Source organism: Tympanuchus pallidicinctus, unplaced genomic scaffold (genome assembly GCF_026119805.1).
Source record: "Tympanuchus pallidicinctus isolate F22 unplaced genomic scaffold, pur_lepc_1.0 scaffold8, whole genome shotgun sequence".
NCBI lineage: Eukaryota > Metazoa > Chordata > Aves > Galliformes > Phasianidae > Tympanuchus > Tympanuchus pallidicinctus.
This window is the reverse complement of record NW_026294802.1, coordinates 46,498,451-46,521,952: the sequence shown is the minus strand read 5'-3', so window position 1 is coordinate 46,521,952 and position 23,502 is coordinate 46,498,451. Positions and strand designations below refer to the sequence as shown.

The window sequence follows — 23,502 nt, the reverse complement described above, 5'->3', positions numbered from 1 at the left end:
TTGGTTTATAATCCTATCATCTTCCTTTCTTCATCAGTTTCATATATATATATATATATATTATTTTTTTTTATACAGCCTCTTTTCAGTTATTACACTGATATGTGCATATATTTAATAGCCAGGAGTTCTGGGGCCATTTCTTCTCTTCCACAGTTACACCTGTGTAATGCAGTGATGGTCACAGGTATTTGCCATATTATTTCACATTCTTCCTTTAACCACAGTGAATCTTGTCTTTCACTGCAGTACTCTGCTCATATCACAACGATTGGAATTAGTTTAGTTGATTGAAAAAAAATCAATTCTATTCTTCAGCCTTCACTTATCCTTGTCATCCTGCTGACTTCACTGAACAAGTTGCACAGCTTTTTGACCTTGTTCAGCTGCCTCAGTAGCTGCTACATGCAGTGGGGCTTTGTCCTGTGCTGTCCTCTTTTACCTTCCTTTCCTGTCTTATTCTTTATTTTCTATTATCTGTTTTCTTGTTGCTTTCCATTATAGCCCTCCCTTGTCTCTGCCCTTTGCTTTTGTCTTCAAATCCTTTTCTTTGGATTTGAAACTGTTGTCCCTCTCCAGTTAAATCTGCTGCTCTTGGTGTGCTGGCAGCAAAGTGAAATGTGGTGAAAACCTGATCTCTGGCGTATTCTTTGCTAGCAGATTTTTACTTGCTTCCAGCACACTAATTGAATACAGCAGAGCAGAACAGTAGGGGGTAGCAACAGAAGACACAGAGCCCTGACAAAGGCTTTCTCCAAGAGTAGCTGTTCAATTAGCATATCTTATTAGATGGCAAATGCTAACTACCCACAGACAGTGAAGTGCTAGATCATTCACAGGTTGAAAAGCAGTGAATATGTACTTCTTTGGGTATTCAGGCATGTGCTGAATTCCTGGCCTAAGCTGTGAACCACGTTTGGCTATTGAAAGTATTGGCCTTGTGATGCATAGAATCCTCTAGCATAGAAGAGACAACTCACACAAGTCATATGTCTATAGAAAATTCTAACATGTACATTTTATCTGCATTTATTATTTGTAATGATTCTCATGATGCTTGCTGTGACTCTGTGAGACTTGGCAAACTTTACAGTTCTGGGTTTTTTTTTCTTCTAACTGCTAGATTGTTTTATAAACTGTTGAAATATGTGTGCTATATTTGCTGAACTGCTTTTCTGTGCGAGCAATTGTAGTAATTGCCAGAGAAAGGCCAGGAGGTTGAGAATGAATGCAGAAATACACTGCAGTCTCAAATGAGCGCAAATTATAAATAGAAGAAATTTAGTCCTTGCACCTTAAAATGGAAATAGACATAAATTAACTGTGAAGCTGGTTTGTAGAGTATTTTCCATTTTAGGATAGTGCTTCATTCGCACAAGGACTTTAACAACTGGATGTAGACAAATCTAAGATAACTATCACTAGATCACTAGATTAGTGCTTCCAAAAATAACTGAAAAGACTGGGATTGGTTATTCACTACTGAAGGTCCCTTGCATTTACTCTCATATTTATTTTCATAATTGATGTATTTATGTATTATTTGTAGTAGCATAATGAGGAAATCCTGCTATTGTGAACCACAAACAGGAAAGAAGATGAGAGCAGTTGAATTTCATTACAGTGTTCCCAGAATCTGCATTCTCCCTTGATTTTTATTTTTATTTTTAAATTATGGGCATGTAGGGTTTTGTTGTTGTTGAGGCTTTTTATGTTTTATTATTATTATTATTATTATTTGTCAAGTGTTCTGGATATTTATTATGTATAAATACTTGTTTCTGATTTGTGCCATATCTTTGAACATTCTTCTTCACCTGTCAGTAGGCATTTATTTTACACTCATGTGAAGATTCAGGTACCTTCTTAAAATTAATAGGATGCCTGTATATCTTGCTAAATGCAGTAGTTTAGGAGCTAAACCTGTCCTGCTGTGGTGTACTGAGGTAGCCAACTGTTTACACAACTTCATCCAGCAACCTCTAATAACACATCTGAATTCCCAGGGACCATCAATACAGATAGCAGGAATATCCCTTAGGCAGCTGTATTCAGAATGATGACTGCATAATTTAGAAATCATCTCCTGTATATTATACTGCTCCTCCCCAAAGTACATGGCATAATCTATGCTGTTTCTGGTGAACCAAAATTTTCATCCCTTTGCATGAAATAGGTCAGTAGTGAAGGCTTCTTCTCAGCAGTGGGGACAAAATAAAACTTCACCCTTACTGAAGCTATATTTGGGGTGAGATGAAGGAATTTTCTGCCTTGTCATTCTGTCTTTTACTCTTCATCTACTCACCTGGTATCAATTTGCAGCCTTAGAGTAGCCTGCAGGAAAGCACTTTTTTTCCATATATTTCTCAACCTTCTTCCCAATCTTGACAGCAAGAGCAAAATGACAAAATGGGTGTCTAGACATTGCAGTATTGCTGTTCTTAGAACTAAGTACTCTTTGGTCTAGATGTCCTATAAATAATTGAGATGAGCTAACTCTGTGAATTAACACTGCTTCCAGTGTTTTAAGTGGAGCAGAATGACTGCTGTAAAAGGTATCTAAGGTTTGTGATGTTTCCTTGTTGTGTAGTAAAATAGATTAATGTTTGGGGCTTATTACAGTCAAATCGCTGCACTAAAGACAGTACGTTATTGCAGTTCTTGTTAAAGGACTGATTCAGTTTCTTTCCACTGGCCTTTTTTTTTTTCTGATGCTGCAGTTTCACTGATATGTTTTTAAAAGCCTATTACTAAGCATAAAATTATTTTTGTTAATTTCTCATCTGTATGTAATAAAGCATGCTCTTTGTTTCTGAAAGAAAATGGGACGGATAAAGGTCTCTGCACAAGTGACCTTTAAGAATTCAGAAGCGTTGCTTCCAACTCTGCAACAAATTTCTTGTGTTACCGGGCAAGTTAATTAACCTCTGTACTAATTAGGGACAATTAAAATTAGCTACAAGTTTTAGGTAAAACTAGCAAAATGTAAGAGGCTCTGCAAAGTTTTTTTTTGGTATATGTACCAAATCAAGCAGATGAGAGATATGGTTGGAGCAAATGTTAAAACAGTTGAGGCAAGAGTTTACAGCTGAATAAAATAGAAGTAGGAATAGGAAAAACATGAGCTAAGGAGAATAGAAAGGTAGGAAGAAGAGTAGGATGATTATACCATTTGGGATCAGCTGGAGGTGATCAACGAGGGAGATGTAGATCTTGTTCAGTTAAAAGGGGAAAAGGTTCACTAGGATAAATTTCTTTATGTAACTGCATCTAAACTGATGAAGCTGAAGATATTCTTGAACTCTAGGAATCAGCTATGCTGATGAACTCTCTTCAAATTTGCAGAATAACAACAGTGAAGTAAGTTATGAAAATCAAAAAATAAATATTTTTTGTTCTAATGCATACTTTACATCCTGCATTAACTGATACAAGTTATCAATGGAAAAAGAAAAAAAAGAATGTGGAGAAGGACATCATTCTGTAACAAGTATAGGTGATCTAAACCCTCAGTTAAGAAGTATGTTCAAAAACTCTGTATTCTGTCTGGGCTTAGGAGAAATCTTCCTTGCACTCACTACAAAGAATTTTCCATTTGTTACTTCAGACACCTGGAACTGACCTTTTTTTAGGTTTTTTTTCTAACTTTTAGATTAAAATTTTTATTGCGATTTGTAAATGTTTATTGCGTGCACACTTTTCATGCCTAGAAGCTTGATGTATCCTAAAATAATATTCTCAGTATCCAAGTGCTGTTTTAACCAAAATCTTTATTCTATAAAAAAACTGTTTGTTTTGTTTTGTTTTGTTTTTAAATTCTACTTCGAAGTTCATTCTCCAGTATTTGGGGAAAAAAAAATAATTACAATCTGCCTGTTTTAATCTGGCATACTTTACATGGCTGTAACTTTTTGCACTTACTGCTGCTGATTTATCTCATTTTTTGCTATCCCAAAATGTCATGATTTTCAATTGTGAGATTGACTAGTGATGTAGCAACTGATAACTATCTGAATGTAAAATTAATGTTTGAAAGTACAGAAAATAAAGCTGTTTCTCTACAGAAAGGTATACGTATAATTTAAACTGGGTGAAAGGATTAGACACAAATTCCTAATTGTGATATTTAGCAAAAGTAAAAGGTGTTCTGAATCACTTTACAGTTAAATATTCTTGAATATGATTATGGGTGAACTTAAAAAAAAAAAAAAAAAATCTATTGTGAAGTGCTTTATTTAACAGAATACTTAAGAACATTACAGTGGATAGATTGGCATCATGTTAGTATCACCTCTGCCTGCCTGGTACACTTCAGACCTATCTGTATGAGAAGCTGTTGGTTTGTCCCTATTTGTTCTCCTGTTCAAATGTGATTACTCAGAAAAGCAGTTCCACCAGGAGCATCATCAGTTCCCATTAACTTCAGCTGAAGTAAAGGGACACAGCCTTTCTTAGGGGACGCAAAGAAGCATCAGATCAGATCCTTGAGATGAAATTCAGTTATTTGCAGAAGATTTACACAAAGCTTAGGTATCATTTAAGTACCACATAATTCTCTATAATGGAACTCAGAGAGGATTTGAGAAGTCTGATAGGCTTTTTGCTGTCTATCTACAGAGATCTGAGTTTCACCCCTGGTGAATATAGGAAGTAACTATATAGGAACTATGCTGCCTGAGGAAATACTATGTATTTCTTTGCTTTGATGAGTATAACTCACTTTAAATTACCAATAGAAGTTCTTGATATTGTGCTGATAAAATGGTTGCATGCTTTGCTACTTATGTATTTAGCTTCATTGTGATACTCTGCTGTAATGGACAAACTGAAAAGGAAAAATGCAAAAACAGACATAACCCCACAGATATGGATACGGCCTGTGATGTAGCTTCACATGCTTAAGAGAACAATACGCCTCTATCAACTTCAATTTACACATGAGCGTGAGGGTGTCCAACTGCCTACTGGAAGGTGGCCAAGAAAACAAAGCATGTTATGGTTGGAATAAGTGTGTGTGTTTTATGCAGAATCGTCTGTCTAAAATTGATTATGTTAAGGAAGAGGGCACTGATTAATCAAGTTAAACTGCACGGGGGAAACTACAGAGATTTTGGGAGGAAAAAAATGGTATCAGCTTCAAAAGTGGTAGAATTGCAAGGCAGGGAGAGACCCTATGGAGCAAACTTTGCAGAGCTAAGGTGCACTTTAACAAGAGCTAAGTAATATTTCCTGGAAAAAAAAAAAAAAAAAAGCTTTTGCTTTTAGATGCATGAGCAATCCAGTGCACTTAAGATAGAAATTCTGTGAAATTCTCTTGGTATGTGCTAAATTTGTGTGGATATAGCCAATACCCAGTGCAAGAGCTCAGGTATTTGTGATATTACAGATAGCTGCATTCTGAGATAGCAACCAAGCAAACACTAAGAGTAATCCATAGGGGAAATAAATATAATTTGAAATAACCTTCAAATATATGTTTCCAGGAAAACCTCATACCTGAGATAATAATGGAAATCTAATATATATTTTTTTAGTTTAACTGACTGCTCAGTCTTTCACTGAGCCTTCATATTATTGAGACATTGATAGAAATAGCCATTACAATATGTGATTTACAAAACATAAATGCAAATGGTGAGGTTGATGTTAATATCTTAAAAAGGTTTTTCTATGAAGTCTGTGATTGGATGCATGCCTTCATTCAGGAAGGATGAGGCTAATACAAGTTACGTAAGAGATGTTAGCCTTGAAAACTGATGCAGTCCAGTTCTCAATAGAGCAATACCTATACACCTCAAGTACAATCTATATTTCATTATTTTATAAGTATAAAAACTTAGTTGATTTGCTTCGAAAAAAAAAATTGTATTTATGAATTTTTGGGGGGAATTGTTCCTCTAGTGAATATTTCAGCCCATGAACAGAGAATGTTCCTATGTAGATGTTAGAGAGCTATGGTGTTTTTTTAGCAATGAAAACCTTGTTATAAATTTCAGATTGAGCTCCCACTGAAAGAAATGTTTGTTATATTGCTGGAGCTTACCAAAAATTGTACTGGGACTGAGGACACAAGATGTTTCGTGTCAAAGTATTGGAAAGGATTTTATTGAAATACTTTAAATTACAATTGTATTTCTTGCCATTTTCTAGTGGCACTGGGAATTGTGTTCTTAAGTAGTTTCAGACAGGAAATCAAGGGTGTGAGGAGACTGTTCAGCTGAGTGTAAAGAGCTGCCACTGGGTGTAAATGCCTGCTTTTAATCTACTTGAACCCAAATTAATTTTAAGCACCATAAGCTTCATGTGCATTTATTTCCCCTGTAACTCTTTTTGTTGATCTCACGAGAGATGAGATATATGTATGATTCAGATAATAGTGTTACGCATGAACATAGAGGAGGACATGATCTCTGTCTTTGTGGAATTTGTTTTCACATTGAATCCTAAAGCACACATATACAAGTTGAGGTGGCAAAGCTTTCTCACAGCCTAGCCCAATATTGTCAAGATGATCTCTGAGAGAACCGAACGAAGGCTGTTTTCTGTAGACTGCAATCCTTACCATCTGCGTAAGACGTATTGTTCATCATTTAGCATAAACATGTGACACCATGCAAGAAAATCTATGCCTGTATTATTATTTAAAAAAACAAACAAACAAAAAAAAAACATCCCAAACTAACTTGGGACTCCAAAACAAGTAAGACATGGAGCTGTGGATTCAAAGAAGGTACTCAAAGATGATCAAAGGACTGGAACACCATTCTTATGAAGGAAGGTTGAGGAAGCTAGGCTTATTCTTCTTGTAAAGAGACACCCCACTGCAGCTTTCCAGGTACTTAACATGAGCTTATAAACAGGAGGGAGACTGACTTTGTATGCAGTCAGATACTGATAGGACAAGGGGGAATTATTTTAAATTAAAAGAGAGGTGATTTAGATTCTATATTAGGAGGAAATTTTTACTCAGAGGATGGTGAGGCGCTGGAACAGTTTTGCTGGAGAAGCTGTCGGTGCCCCATCCCTGGAGATGTTCATGGCCAGGTTGGATGAGGCCCTGGGCAATCTCAGCTGGTTGTCAACCCTGCCCGCAGTAGGAGGTTTGGAACTAGGTGATCATTAAGGACCTTTCCAACTCAAGCCATTCTATAATTTTAACTCTCCACTCTACAATTTTCCCTACATGGAGAATGAAAGAATAATTAAATATCTGATCTTAGTCATATTGCTTAGTATTCCACCAGAATGAACCCAATTACAAAATAGGTGAACTCAAAATAAGTTTTATTATAAGCCAGAAATACTTTTATAGGAATTAACCCCTTTTTTTCCCTAGCTTGCAGGAAAAAAAAAAAATCAGTATAACTAACTAGTGTGCATCTCCTTTAATGCTCTGTTGCTACACAACCTTGAGGAAGTCATGAGGAACGAGTTTACAAGGGGGACTAAGCATTAAGAGAAGCCACAAAACGTGTAACACAACACTTTTTGGGTAGTTAGGGACTTCAACTTTCTGACTAAATCTCCTTTCCCCTGTAGTAATAGGACAATAGGGTTTTTGTTCCAGGCTTACGGTCTCCTTTCCCATAACTTCCTAACATGTTCTTCCTTCTATGCTAGTCATAGGATCAAAGGTTATCTCAAACTGAAAGAGACCCACAAGGATCTTTGAGTCCAACTCCTAACTCTACCCGGGACCACCCAGAATTCTAGCCCTACATCTGAGAGTGCTGTCCAGATGTTCCTTGAACTCCAGCAGGCTTAGTGCAATGACCACTTACTTCCCTGGGGAGCCTGTTCCATGCCCACCACCCTCTGGTGAAGAACTTTTTCCTAATTCCCTTTCCTGACACAACTCCATGCCATTCCTTTGGGTTCTGATGCTGTCACCAGAGAGCAGAGCTCAGTGCTGCCCCTCCACTCCCTGTGAGGAGCTGTAGGCCCCCATGAGATTTCCTCTTGGCCTCGTCTTCTCTGGGCTGAGCAAGCAAAACAACCTCAGCTATTCATGATGTCCTGCTTATGTTTCTAGTTCCTGCCTTGACTTGCCTACTATTGTAAATATCACAGGGCTTTCCCAATTACTATCATTACATTAACCTCTTTATCTGTTACAGCTTTTCTCTCTCCACTGTTTCTCATGTCTATTTACTATGTAAGCTATTCATGATAAGATTATTTACAGTCTAACACAATGCATCTCAGTCATAGGTCATGCTTAGGCTATTGTGATGATTTAGTAAAATAATAAGACTCTGGTTGTTAGCATCCACAGCATTTCATTGACTGTAAATAGCATGGAATTTGAAGTTGGCTAACTTTTATGTTTTTTATGTATGACAGGGCTACCTTTTTATTTATTGTTGTTGTTTAAGTTCTGCTTTTATTATGAAATTTGCTGGCACAGGAGATGTAAGTAATTCTATAAATTGCCTAAGGCTGTTTATATCATAACCTATGGGTGCATTATTAGATGATAAAAATAGATGTCTCTAATGAGAAAATGCTTAGAAATAAGTGAAATGTGAACTCTCCTGACAACCTTTTCTATTGTTTATTTGGTTTTTGTTGTACTTTTTTTTTTTTTTCTATTCAGCACGAATTATCAAAACAAAACAGTGGTGTGAAATGCTGCCGTGTTTAGAAGGAGAAGGCTGTGATTTGCTAATCAATAAATCAGGCTGGACCTGTACACAACCAGGAGGTCGGATAAAGACAACCACGGTAAATCACTTCTCTTTTCTATATTCAATATCTTTTTCACTGTGTTTTATTGGAAAACAAAGAATGAGATTTCTAATTGCTTTTCAGCACAGTTTTGTAAAGTCTGTTGCCTTATAGTTAAGCTATGGGTCCAAATGTTCTTACTGAAATGCATAGAAGTGCTATCACAAAGACAGGGAAAAATGTAAAATGCCCCTAAGAATGGAAATTATGTCAAGGTTTTCTTATAAGGGATCAGTGGTTTTACTAATGCATGTGTTCAGGCTGAAAATGGTTTCTTATTTCTTCACTTTATGAAAATTTTTGTATGCTGAGGAAGTATAGGATATAAAACTGAACACGTGTTCTAGCAGAGCAGAAAGAAAGTTTTCCTTTCAGAGGTGAGGAGGAAATACTTTTGCTGCTCCCACCGCAATGGAAAAATCTTTGCACTGACAGATCTTAAGTTTTCATTGAGGCAGTAACTGAGCACCATAGAAAACCTAGTTAAAAAAAAAAAAAAAAAAATGGCTTTTACTTTCGTTTTGATCCTAGTTTGTTGATAGAATCTTCAGATCTATCATTTGGTGTCTTGGGGCTTATTCTTGCAGTGAAGCTGATAGTGTATATGACAGTGATAGTTTCTAGAGTCTGTAATATACCAAATATTTCAATAAAATGTTCTCAAATGCCAATAACACTCTGACTTCAGAAATGGAAAAAACCCTGATAAGTAAAATAGAGAAACATTCTGATAGCTAGCCAGACCTTGTGAAATGATTTTTTTCCCCTGTGAACATTGTTTAGATTTACAAGGAGCTTGAGTGTAATTTAAATAAGACAATTTAAAGGATATTTTGTGTTATGAGTATTTATTATTGAGGGCTAAGTTAACGCCTATCAACCCCTGCACAATTTCTCTGTCTGAACATGAGACAGACAGCAGTAGAAAGCCTCTTATAGCTTTAGAATATCTGTATCTTTTATAAAAGGAATGAAGAGTTGATGGGACTTTACAAGTTATATGCAAAAGAAACTCTATGAAATGTGATTACTGTTTTGATGCTCTCGTTTTTGGAAGACATTTCATTATGGACAGGGCTCCCAAACTCACTCAGTCTCTGAGGTCTTACTTGAATATTGTTTGTCTATAGATATTTTGAATTCAAGTTACATAAGCATGTACAACAACAACAACAAAAAAGAGACCACAAAAAAACAACAAAAAAAGAGAGATGTTTTAAACATTAATGTGAGCTTGCAATGGCAAGGATTCCTGATATAACTTTGTCAGACCAAATGTATAATCTTAAATCTTGTTAATACAGGGGTGTTTTCTGTACTTGAGGTAAGTGGAAAACCTATGTACCATGACACATTATCAGCTGTCATTATAGTTCTTTATTTGATGTTTTATGCTAATGAAATGGCTGAATAATGCAAAGTAAGCTGAGGATCTATCCTTCAGTATCTATCTTTAATGAAGTGATTCAGATAACCTTTCAGATTTAACATCAGAAGCTTGATTCTGAGCTCTTACTTGTCTGTATAGCTCTTAAATGCTATTGACATGAATTGAATGACTCATGATTTTGATTAACATAAATGAAATTATAATCATGCCCCATCTCAGTTAAATTATGGCCGAGGCAAGTGTAATATTATTAAGCAGATTCTTCCCCACATGGAGACGTTGTCATTGGTGAGGAAAGATTCTGCCAGAGAGCCAACTGTAGAACAGTTCTGAGCATAAGTCTTCATCTAACATTGAGCAGCCTTCAACAGTTGGTATCACACATGCAGACACACAACAAACACACAGTATTTTTCAGTCAAGGCAGACTAGCTCTCAGAATGTTTAAAGAAGCTCTGAATCCAGAATGGAAAGGAAAGTAAAACCAACAGCAAAACCATGAAAATGCAAGCCATGATGCATTATTAATAAAACTACATTTTAACAAATGTTCATTTGTTCTCTAGATGCTTCATTGAAGGTTATGGAAAGCTCTGGACAATGGTAACAGGCATGGAAACTACGTCTTAGGATAACTTTTTGAAGTGCTTGACTGTGATTTAAAAGAAGAGAAATTTTCTAGCAGAAACATCATGAGACCTTATTTTCTCTGGCAGTGTTCTTATGTCAAAAGCTACTGACACAGTCAAGTATTTTCTATTTCTGCTCAGAATATGCATCTGAGTTACCAGTCCCACAGTGGCGTCTAATTATAATGGGGAGGATTAACAGTGTGCAGAGAAGGGACGGGAAAATGGTCACGAGAAAGTAAGGGAAAAATCATGTCCAAACATATTACATGAATTATTATACATTATTTGTATTGTTAAGTAGAAACAGTTAACCACATTTTCAGTGGTAGCTACGTTATATTCTTAATTATATCCTCACTTGTTAACTCACATTTGTTAATCTAATATTTGCAGTCCTTTTCTAAATACATTAATCAGTATCATGAAGATGTTTGGCACTATGTCTTACATTGTCGTGGCGGTGATAGAATCATGTTGTAGAGAGATCTCTGGTAAATGCTGAAGACAGTCATTTGCTATTGTGCTGATGCCAGGACAGTACTGAACTCTGATGGACTGAGACCAGCTGTTGTGATAATACCAGCTGCTTTGATTACAGATAGATGTGTGTAAGTGTAACTTTTTGAATAACTGGATTTAAAAGAAGCACATGAAATTATAGAACTAGTGAAGATTCTGCCTAGGGTATCATTTCTGTATGTGAGAATATAATCTAGGACTTCTGTTTGTTTGTTTTGTTTTGTTTTACTAAAACAAGGATGAAATACTTTTTATTTTCTTGAGATATATTCAACATTTAATATCTTTTTCCTATGAAGTTACCAAGCAAATAGGATAAGAAAATACCCTTTTCTGCAAAGTATGAATGCGAATTCTTTAAAGTGCTACTTTGTTTGTGTCAAAATTCTGTAGACTTTCTATGAAGAGCCAGATTTTTTTCACCACATGGCACTTTTTTTGTAATTACCTCTGGAAATAATGCAGTGAAATCAGAATTCTCTCCTCACATGGGTAGGAGTGTTTTATACCCATTTTGTGCTCACTTTGCACAGCTATAAATGACTACACAAGGTGCAAGGCAAAGGAGAATCAAACTCAGAGTATACTCTAAATGGATCTGGATGTCACTTCTGCCCTGTCATCCTATCTACAAGGTGTGAATGAACCAAGGATTTTTCATCTGCTAAGAGGCTTTTAGAATGGAGGATTGTCTGGGCTAACTGCCAATCTGTGTATTAAGCTGCTGATACAAGGAAACAATATGGCAACTTGTAAAATAAGGTAGCAAGAGAATATTACAGAATTGTTAGCACTTTCAACGTACCAAATACTCTGATGTGAAAAATGTCCTTTCAGTCACTTTAATACCTTCTACCTTAAAAAGTTCTTCCCTTTTTGCTATTCTCACTATTTTTTTTTTTTTAAAGAAGGTACATTATATTTTAAAATAGTTATGTAGAATCAATAATACCATAAAAGATGTGATAATTATTTTTTTTTTCCAGATGTTGTTGAGAAGCTTATCCATTTTATAGGTCAAGTTAAAAAAAAAAATAAATCTTTCCAGTGTATAAATGAGAAGATTCAGAATGTATCGGCTTTACAGGGGAGATTAATTTTAGCAGCAAAGTGTATATATGTTGTCAATGATCCATCACTACCTAATTGTTACTTAATTAATTCCTTCTTCTACATGATGTGATTTCAATGCATGGAGCTTAACAGAACATTCATGCGCCAATTCCTCAGTAGCTAACCTTTTAAAACCTTTGTGATTGTACTGCTAAATTAGCTGAAGTGGGAAATTAAAGAGTATGAAGAAGCTAAGAGAGAGCTCACAGTGGATAAAAGGTGTAATTACTCTGACATGGAGCTCAGTGCTTAGCTAGTAAAATTTACTAAGGATCTAGTTTCACCAAGGGACGTGACTTTCTTAATAGAGTTTACTTACACACCGAGCAACTTAGCATTCCTCACCATTAATATAAATGACATGCTGGCTAGGTTGGAAAGGCAATTTGTTCTTCACTCTGAGAAATACGACAGCAGTTTTTATTGGCTGCAACTTAAATCAAGATTTTTTTGTAGACCCTTATCGTACACAGATGTATGATAATGGTAAATCAGTGAAAATATACTGGTTTTCTTTTCATCATTGAGTTACGAGCAATATGTTCTCATTCATACCATTACATTCTAATTAAATAAATATATATATGTTACATACTTGTAACATACTTGAGAATTTACTTTTTTTTAGACTGAAGACCAGCTGGAAATGTCCTGAGGCCATGGTCTAGTGGTCTGAGCTTGGGACTGGGAGCCAGAAACTCCTGAGCTCTAATCCCGGCTCTGACAGTGACTTCCTCTGTGGCCTTGGGTAAGTCACTGAACCTCTCTGCCTCAGTTTAGCCAGCAGTAAAAATAAGATTAACAATCCTTAGCTACTTATCTTAGTGAATTTGGAGATTTGAATTAATATTTTAAGAGCTTTAAAAAATCGGATTTTCTTAAAAATGAAAGTACTGTTATTCATGTTCTTACTGGTGATATTCATGTTTTTGTTAGATACTCATATAACTGGCTTTACTGTACTTAGCTTCACTGATGTTCCAGCTCTGAGTGTTTCTAAATGTGCATTCAACATCTCCACAGCTCAGCTGATTGTATTTGGTTAAGCTGTTTTTGGAAGTTTGTTGACGTCTCACCAGTTGTAATTCTGTTTCATTCTAGAACATAATACTCACCAAATAAGTTTTCAGAAAGCACTGAAATTAGAGCAGTGGGATGATGCAAGCATCCATGCTATGCCAAATTAGGTTTCTCTCTTTCGCTCTGATGGTCAACTTACAAAACAGATGCATAACACCCACTTGTCAGGAGGTCATCTTCCAAGTTCTCACGCTGTTCTAATTATAAGCAGGGACACTATATACAGACCAAAATTAGAAAGGCTATTTTTTCAGGAATCTACCTTATCCCTTCATCCCACTCCAGTGAAAGTTTTTAGAAACAAGAAGGAAGTAATGAATCTGAATTTTCTGTCATTCATGTCAAAGACTGTGGGGGAATCAGAATCTTGGGTTAAATTTAATAATCCTGGCTTCAAAGTCCATATACGTGCATCATAGGGAGTAGCAGTGTCTTCTCTTTTGTCTTTTCTTCAGTTGTGGAGAATCAAAATCATTTGAGTTGGAAGGGGTCTTGTAAGATCAGAATCTGAAAGTCCCCCAAGGGTCTGAGGGAACAGGGGGTGTCATGTGCATGTGTATCTAGTTTGATGTGCTTTTTGAGCAGGTGGCCATGTTGCAAGAGGAAATCACTAGGCAGAGAAGTATCCAGTAATCAGAGAGAGAGACTGATGCATGATATTGTGCAGTTACACAGGCAGACCAAAAGCCCTGTCTGAAGTTCCTGGAAGAGGACGAAGATAAACAAGCTTCCAGCCCTGAGGAGATAGATGGCAAAACACACAAGGTGAAGAGACTGTATGCTCCTCCCTGCTTGGAGCAGAAAGAGGAGCCTCCTTCTTGACACTGAAATGTCCATAAGCAACAAGTGTGAAGCTCTGGGGATATAAAGAAAAAAAGGTCCGGATAATGATTCAGACCTGAAAAGGCACAACTGCAGTAAGACTGCCCAAACAAGGATACAAGTCAGATCCATTATTTCCAAAAAAAGGCAGTGTCTTAATCACTGGGGGGTACTGAGGCAGTCAGTTGCTGCCTGAATAATCTCTCTAGAGAGATTGCTGCTTGCTCAGGGTCTGTATTCAAGACATCAGGAAGAGGCTAATGGGTATGATAAAACTATTATCTGTTCCTTCTCTTTCAAGATTGGTCACAAGAGACTGCAACTAGGACACTACAGAATATTTTAAAAGATTTTATGTCTCTTGGGAAGATGTTGTAGGGATTAGAAGCACACAGAATCACAGAATTGTAGGGATTGGAAGGGACCTCCAGAGATCATCGAGTCCAATCCCCCTGCCAAAGCAGGTTCCCTACACCAGGTCACACAGGTAGGCATCCAGGCAGGTCTTGAACATCTCCAGAGAAGGAGACTCCACCACCTCCCTGGGCAGCCTGTTCCAGTGCTCCGTCACCTCACTGTAAAGAAGTTCTTGCGCACATTTGTGCGGAACTTCCTATGCTGCAGTTTCCGGCCGTTTCCCCTTGTCCTGTCTCCACTCACCACTGAAAACAGTCTGGCCTCGCCATTCTGCCCCCCACACCTTAGATATTTATAGACCTGGATCAGGTCCCCTCTCAGTCTTCTTTTCTCAAGGCTGAACAGACCCAGTTCACTCAGCCTTTCCTCATAGGAGAGATGCTCCAGGCCCTTCACCATCTTTGTGGCCCTCCGCTGGACTCTTTCCAAGAGATCCCTGTCTTTTTTGTACTGGGGAGCCTAGGTAGTGTTCTCCTTGATCCTGCTGGTTGGAGACTGGGATCCAGGCAGAAGGAGGAGAATAGATCAGTTAAATGAATGGCCTCATGGCTAGTGTTATTCTCAGGGTTTTTGTTATTATTATGACCTGGAATACAGTTTTGAGAGACTGGACACATCAACATTAGATGGGATACAACTAACCAGGATATGTGGCCTGGGAAGAATATAAGGATGCCATCTGAATGTGTAGAGATGGGATCAGGAAAGCCAAGGCACAGATGAAACTGAACTTGGCAAGGAATGTGAAAAAATAACAAGAAAGGATTCTACAAGTACACTGGTTCAAAAATGAACCAAGAGTTTACCCCCTTCTGATAAATGAAAAGGGAGAAGTGGCTTCAAAAGACATGGAGAATACTGAGGCACTCGGTGAGTTCTTTGCCTCAGTCTTTCCTGTTAGTCAGGCTTCCTAAATGTTTAGGCAGGAGTCTAGGAAGCAAAAATCCCTCCCATTGTAACAGTAAAGCAAGTCCAAGACCTCCTGATAAGAGAATGTATACAAGTCTATGCGGTCAGATGATATGCATCCCATGGACCTGAAGGAGCTGGGTGAATTGATTGCCAAGGTACTCTCCATCATGTCTGAGAAATCAAGACTGTCAGGCTGATGGGGAAAAAGGAAAATATTTCTCCCATTTTTAAGAAAGGGAGAAAGGAATACCCAGGGAACTACATACAGTTGAGCCTTACTTCTGTGCCAGTGAAAATCATTGAAAAGATCATCCTCAGAAGCTATACCAAGGCACATGTGAGAAGAGGATGTGATCCAAGGCAATCAGAATGGCTTCACGAAGAACAGATCATGCCTGATGTTAGTGACCTTCTATGATGGAGTGATAAATTTGGTGGACAAAGGAAGGCCAATTAATGTCTACCTGGTCTTGTGCAAGTCCATTGATATGGTCTCACACCTTATCTTTTTTTCTAAATTAGAGTGATATGGATCTGAAGGGTGGGCTGTTTGGTGGGTAAAGAGTTAGTTAAATGGTCACAGCCAGAGAGTTGTGGTCAGTGGCTCTATGTCTAGGTGGAGACCAGTCAAAAGCTGTGTCCCACAGGGAACCCTTGGGATCAGTTCTCTTCAGCATCTTTATCATCAACATGGACAGTGAGGTCAAGTGTACCCTCAGCAAGTTTGTTAAACTTGCTTGAAATGAAAAGAGAGGAGAATTACTTAAATGTTAGGAGCAAAACTCAGAGTATGGTGGGGCACTGGAACAGATTGCCCAGAGAAGTTGTGAATATCCTATCCTCAGAGGTGTTAAAAGACTAGGCACCCTGATCTAGTTGTTGGCAACCACCCTAGGGCCATACCACCATCTTCCTCTGACGTTGTGAGCTGACATCATAAAATAGAAGGGATTACTTTCAGAGAAGCCCTCATAAAATATGCAATATGGGTAATTTATACAAGTGATAAAACTTCTTTTATTTTGTAATTTAATCATATAACAAGGCAACAAAATCATAAAACCAGTGGGATATTTGACTTCTTTTTTTTTTGTTAAACTAATAAATCAGTCTGGTTTGATGGTGGTGGTTGTAATGTGTAGTGAGCTCTCTAGGTGTTTGTCAGAGATTTTTGATGAAATTTTATTCTTCCTGTGCTTTATCCTAGAAAGCAGGTGTTCACATACATACGTACTGCCAAACTGATGACATGAATAAGATGTAACTGTGAAGTGAGGGATATTTCTCTCCAGAAAGGGAGGCTTACAAAAGTCTGGTAGACTCAATCAAATTATGGATTGCAACTCTATTCATTCCATTTGAAAATCTGCATGTAGTGTATTTATGCTGACTGAAAATAGAGTCACAAAAACAAAAAAGATTATTTGTTTGCAGTCTTGAAAGTTGTTCTGAAATTCCAATTTTTTGCTGTTTGCAGGACTGTGTTTCAGCTTATCTTTAAAAATCCATAAACTTGTTTGCCATAATTTGAGCTGGCACTGCAACCTGTGACCTGGTTTCAGCTCAGATGGAGTTACTAGCATACCAATGTTTGGTTGGTACTGAGAGGCTTGGCTGTTTGCAAGAAGAGCCACCATGATGGGGCAGGGCAGGGGGTAGCTACAGTGTGACCTGTTCCTGCAGGCCTGAAGACTGCAAATTCTAGGCATCTGAGTGTTAAAGTATATGCAAAGCTTTAAAAATTGTATTTCAATGAATACCTACATTTCTACGTGGGTCTTGATCTACAAAAAAAAGAAAAACTCCTGAAATTATTTTCATGTCCATTAACTTTGCAATGCATCATGGTTAGGTTCATGGTTTAGTGGGCAATACTGGTGGTAGGCGGCCAGTTAGAAACATTTCCAAAAATTTCTATTAAATCACACAAAGCAAGCTAAGAATTTTGACTGAACAAAAAAAAATAGTGAATATAGAAAATTAAATAGATGTGATAGCATAGCACTTTCAATAATTTCTTTGACACATTATTTCCTAAAATCATACTCGAAAATAAATTCAGATAGTCCCGTCACATTAAAAACTGCCATTTCAACAAGAAACTGATGGAGGACCTGTGAACAGCACATAATAGCAGTTAACAGGAGCGTATTGATCTAGGTCGAGGTGGCTCAGAAGGTGAGAGATTTGTGAAAGGTCTAATTTGATTTTATTAAGAATGGTTTCAAAAGCATAAAAGATGTTAAGCCCTCAAGTGTTATTGAAAATCTGTGGAAGGTGGCACATAACAGACATTTCTGTTTTTCTATATTCCCCTGCACTATTTTCATTAAGTGTCAGGAACAGAGCTCCAGTCCTTAGTAGCAGTATGTCTGCACATAAGTTTCTTTATGTTGTGGGTAGACCTAAAGGATAGCCTTGTCTGTTTTTCAATCTAATTAACTCCTGTTTGGAAGACCTTGTTCTCACCTATTCCTTTTGTTCTCATGTATATATGAGTGTGCTATGGTGCTCAGGAAGGCACTGCAGTTCAGAGAGTCATGATAATGTTAGAGCCCTAGGTTTCAGTTTTTCATGCTTTCATTAGCGTCTCATTACATACCTGAGACTAGAATTGGAAGTGAGCAAGATTGTCTGATGCTTGATCCAAATCAAAACAGGCAGTGAAGATGGTCAGTAAAATCAAAAGCAAAACCTAGGGAAATAAGACCTTTGCCTTTCAAATGACAGTAAAGATTCAAGGTAGCATAAACTAATCTCATTCTAGACTGCACTGGTATAATTCTCCCAACCCATTCTGGCTTGTATGTGCCTGACCTCTCTATTTGGGCAAGCCATAAGTGCTTGTGGAAATCGCTGGAGCACCCAAACAGAAATCTGTTTTTACTGGGTGAATTTGCAGCAGTATCAACTCCCAAATACAGTCCTGCAGTTTAATGCAGTTACAGAGCAGATTACCCAGAATAACCCAGAGACAGAAAAGTTTGAGTTATCATTGCCCTAAAGCTCTGGGTTGTGTCTTCCTTTATTTACACATCTCCAATGTCTATCTAGATTTTTTATTTTTTTATTTTTTCCCTCACTAATGCTACTCTTATCCACTCACACTTAAAGAATTCTAGAGTTGCCTCAGAGGTGCAAACGATGCATGTGAAGTACATCTTTCATATGAAATACATTGATGTATCCCATTTGAGGGAAAAAGATGCTTGAAAGCCCATGTTCTATGCTGTAGAGAATGATTTATTGTCCTAAAGTGAGGATTTTAAAGGTAGCCTCTACTACTATTCCCCATTTACATTAAAGTATATATAAACACACACATTACAGTTCAAAATTGGAATGCTGTTCATGTCTGAATAATGTGATGACGGGATGATTTCTGAAGAAATATTTAATTCTACTGATAGATGTTGGACAGCTTTAGGTACAATAAAAAAATATGGATTTCACATAAAAGTTAAGGATATTTCCTTACAGAAATAATTTTGGTAGCTAGAAGAGGACAAAGATGTTGCAATGGAGAGACTTGTAGAAACATAACTGAGACCTAGCTGGACGTGTGATAATACAGAAGAAAAGAACTTGCAAAGATCCAAGGAGTCATAAAAATATAGGGAGTGTTAGGGGGGGCTCACTGTCATCAGTGAAAATGAAGTATTTAATCTCTGTGAGAAGCTAAGAAGGCTGAAATCTGCAGGGCTTAGGTGAGTTATAAATTTTGGAGGCCTGATGTGAATAATAACTAAAGCCCCAATTGTTGTGATACAGTTCATATTTGATGCATTTATGAAAGAAGAATGCAGGCCCAGTAGGGTGTTTCCTTTAGGTCTGAGCACTGACTGATGATCATACTGCTGTTTTTGATTCACTGAATATGTGTAAGCCCTGAGAGAGGGACACATCTCCCCTGGATATATTTTTGTGCTGAATTCAAAGTTGTTCTGGTGACTTAAGTATGGCTTGAACACCAGTAGCAGATTAAGAGTTCCCTGGAACTCAGGCTTAATTTAGGTGCTGATATGCTCCTCTCAGATGGTGGTTGAGCTCAATTTGAGCCTAGATTTTTTTTTAATTATTATTTTAATGTAGATACTTTCACTGGAAACTAAAATCTGACTAAATTAAAATTTAAATGGAACTTAAAGAAGGATCTCATTAGGATTGTCGGATAGCATAAAGACCCCTGAGCTAACATGTAGCTGATAATAGCTGCTGTGGATGTGTAGGTAAAATACATTGTGATATGCACAGGAAAATCACAAAAGAATAATCAAACACATGTAGACTTGTCTGTGTAGAATTATATAAAACATGAAATTTGATGAGTTAACCAAACTGGTGGCTAAAGAGGGAGCCAGAGATGAAGCCAATAACAATTTGTGACTAATTCAACACTGTAAAATCGTAGAGGGAGAGGAAGCATATAAACTGGCCTGCAGAGACAAAAGTATGGATACAGAAGGATTTAGAGAAAAAATAAACAAACAAACTGTTCAGTGTACTGAACTGTGGAATATTTTCTCCGAAATGAAAACTCTGAACTGTTTGGGCTGGCTTGAACAGAGTCTTAGGAAGGGTCTTGTATTGGTAGGATATGAAATACATTATCTGATTGGTCTTTACCAGTTCAAGCATTATAATTATATTTTTACATTCTTATAAAAGCCATGGTGAGATAATGCATAATAATGCATAAACTATATGAGGGGGACTCTCACACTGTTCTGGGTCATCCATGAGATTTAATTTTTCTCAAAGAGATTTGTTGTTTGTTCACGCAGACAGCACACTGGTTACAGAAACTTGTCATTGAATTGTGCTGTGGAGTAATGTTTCAGTTGCTTTTGTGTGACTGAAAGTGTCATTGATAGGTGATGGGATTTATTTCAGTATTACATCAGTCTTAACCATCTTGTAGCTAGATTTAAGCCTTTAATAGAATAAATCCACAATCACAATAAATTTGGACATGCAGCAGTGAAAAATGAGAACAGTCAAGACTTTCAACAGTAAGTTGAGAATATCTATGTGAAATTACAGAAAGCAGAATGCACACTGATGTGGAAGATGTTTCCTTACAGCAGAACAAAATGGCCAGCAGATTATTTTGAAATAAAGTGAGAATCAGTAAACCTCTTTATAGGGCAGTATCCTTGAAGGCTTTTGTTTTCTTGCCTTCTTCCTTTCTGCATTTTTCTCTCTGTTTCTCCAAGAAGTACTGAGAATCTCTTGGTGTATATTTTTCCCTACAGAACATTTTTTATAATTGTTAAAACAACAAAATAATTATGTACTCTGTGACATGGAAATAAAAAAAAAATATGTAAAAAGTAAATTAAAAAAATGATGTTTAGTTCTTATAATAGTAAAAGTAGTTAAGGCAGTCTACTGAATCCTTTTCCCTTTACATAGTCCTCACAGGACTTCCGTCATCCATATGAAAGACATGTAGACAAGTAGGATGAGATTGATTTGTGGTGTTTATGTTGTCTAATCACAGGTATATTTTAATGAAATATGGCATTTTACATACTTCTGAGGTAACTTTTTGTCATACAGCTGAAAGTGCATTTAGTAACCTAGGTGATGCCTAGGGATTATACTACCTCAGATCAGTACAGAAGGAATTACTGTAGATGAGAACTGAGCAGAGCTGCTTTCACTGAAGGAGGAATATCTTCTGTCTCAAAAATCATTTAGAAGTCTAATGTGCAATTCTAGCATGGGAAATAAATTACTTGGCAATTTAGAGAATTTCTTACTTTGACCACAAAACATGACATATCATAGAATCACAGAAGCATAGAACAACTTCAGTTGGAAAGGACCTCAAAGGTCGTTTAGTTCATCTAGATATGCCTTGAGGGTACCAATGGTTACTGCCTTCCATCTGAACACGGAAGCATTGACTATGACCCTCTGGCAATGACTATCCAACCAAATCCTTATTCACTGAATAGTACACCTTTCAAAATAATGTATTTCCAATTTAGAGATAAGAGCATGGTGAAGAACATATCAAAGACCTTGCCAAAGCCCAGGTAGATAACTCTATCTACTGAAGCTATCACTGCATCACAGAAGGCCACCAGATTACTCAGGCAATATCTTCCCCTGGTGAAGCCATGCTGGCTGTCTTGGATCACCTTCTCATCTTGTATGTGCCTTAATATATCTTCCAGGAAGATCTGTTACATGATATACCCAGACATAAAAATGGGAGTGATGTTTCCCTTTTTCCAGTCGCTGTGGACTTCAAATTCGATGGATAGTTGCTTGGCAACCATGTATCAACCAATTCCTTCAGGACCCTGAGATACATGTCATCCAGACTAGTACACATTTAATTTCAGCAGGTGGTCTTGAACTTGCTCTTTTCTTACAGCAGGAGGCATTTACTGCCCCAGCCCCTCCCTGAAGTTTCAGGGAGAGAGATGTAGAAAGCCTTTCCATGTCTGTTAAAGCAGTTCTCCCTTCTCATTTATCAGAGAGATACACTTTCCTCAGCCGATCTTCTCTTACCAATGTACCTGTAGAATCCCTTCTTGCTATTTTTTACATCCCTCCTCTATTCCAATTCCATGTGTGCTCTGTCTGGGATTGGATTCAGCTCTGTCTGGGGCTTGGAATAGGACACCAATTATATGGTCAGATTTCTTTCTGAGAATTGAGAATTTTGAGTTGAATTCATCATTAGGCACAGTATATCTGAGCCAAGGACATGAGCAAATATGCCCAGCTTTGCTATCCAAAGAAGTAGATGCCTATTTAGATAGACAAGAGGACATTGAATTTTCTGTCTCCAGTGGCTATGTAGGCAAGTTAGGTATCTTCTGAAGACAGTGGAATTCATTTGACCTGTTTAATTATCTAATCAATGTCAATTTTAAAAAGCATGCATGTATCGGGGAGATAATTCCATATCTTCTATTTTTTTCCCTACAGGGATAGGTCAGCTACAGGACTTGGGCAGCCTATCCTGTCTGTTCTCCATGATAGTCATAGTACTAAGCCTGCGAAAGTAAAGAAGTGTTTGGACAATGCTCCTAAAGAAAGGGTTTGAATTTTAGATTGTCCTGAGTAGAGCCAGGAGTTGGACTTGATGATCCTATGTGTTCCTTCCTACTTAGGATACCCTATGTTTCTATGATTTGGTCTAGAGAATCAGACCTATCTCTGTAGTGCTGTAGTATGAGTGCTCAGTGTCACATGGAGGAGTGACAAAAAATGCTTTTGAGGGAGGCAGATTCCAAGCATTTGTTTCTCGAATTTAGTCACATTGTATGTCTTTATTTTGAATTCAAATCACGTACTGGTGCTGTCAGACTAAGAAATATATTGATCTGGATGAGAATAGTATTCTTTTCACCACCATTTCATTTGTTATTTGGGCAGAGAAATTAAGGGAATACTTGCATTTTGAAGGTATGGAAGTCATCCTGTTTTCTCAGAAGATTCTTACATTAAACATCGTTTTCTTCATCTGTTTTTCCTTTACAAACTGTTGTCTTCTCTTTCTTCTCATTCCCTATGTAACTAACTACTGAAACCAATGGAATTCCATCATGAATGAGTTTGTGTGTGCATATAACAAAGCTAAGTAATAGATATGCTAATTGCAACATACATTATTTGTTGAATGGCTATGCTTCTGTCACAGAAATGACAAGGCATGGGTGCTTTCATAGCATATTGTTCAGCTATTCTGCTCTAGGCAGTTTGAAAATGTCCCTACATGCACTACTGAAATTGTTACGATGCTCTGATGGATTGTTATTTGAGTATCATGAAATCGATACATACACTTAATAATGCAGAAAACCACTCCCATTTCATTCCCTAGAAGTAATATCTTAGTTTTCATTAAAAAAAAAAAAAATCAAAAGA

General features: G+C 37.2%; 1 protein-coding gene across 7 annotated transcripts in view; it reads left to right on the top strand.

Moving 5' to 3' along the window:
• The window catches only part of TAFA5 (TAFA chemokine like family member 5), a 442,754-nt gene that overhangs the window by 333,304 nt on the left and 85,948 nt on the right, over positions 1-23,502 (top strand). For 5 of the 7 annotated variants that reach the window (XR_008202824.1, XM_052668830.1, XM_052668831.1 and 2 more), the window contains exon 3: positions 8,597-8,724. Coding sequence is in view for 4 of the 7 variants with exons in the window: in XM_052668830.1 (XP_052524790.1) it covers positions 8,597-8,724 (128 nt within the window). In the remaining 3 variants the exon portion in view is untranslated. Of the gene's footprint in view, positions 1-8,596; positions 8,725-13,009; positions 13,130-23,502 lie in introns of all 7 variants that reach the window. The other 2 variants (XR_008202823.1, XR_008202825.1) reach the window with 1 other exon arrangement.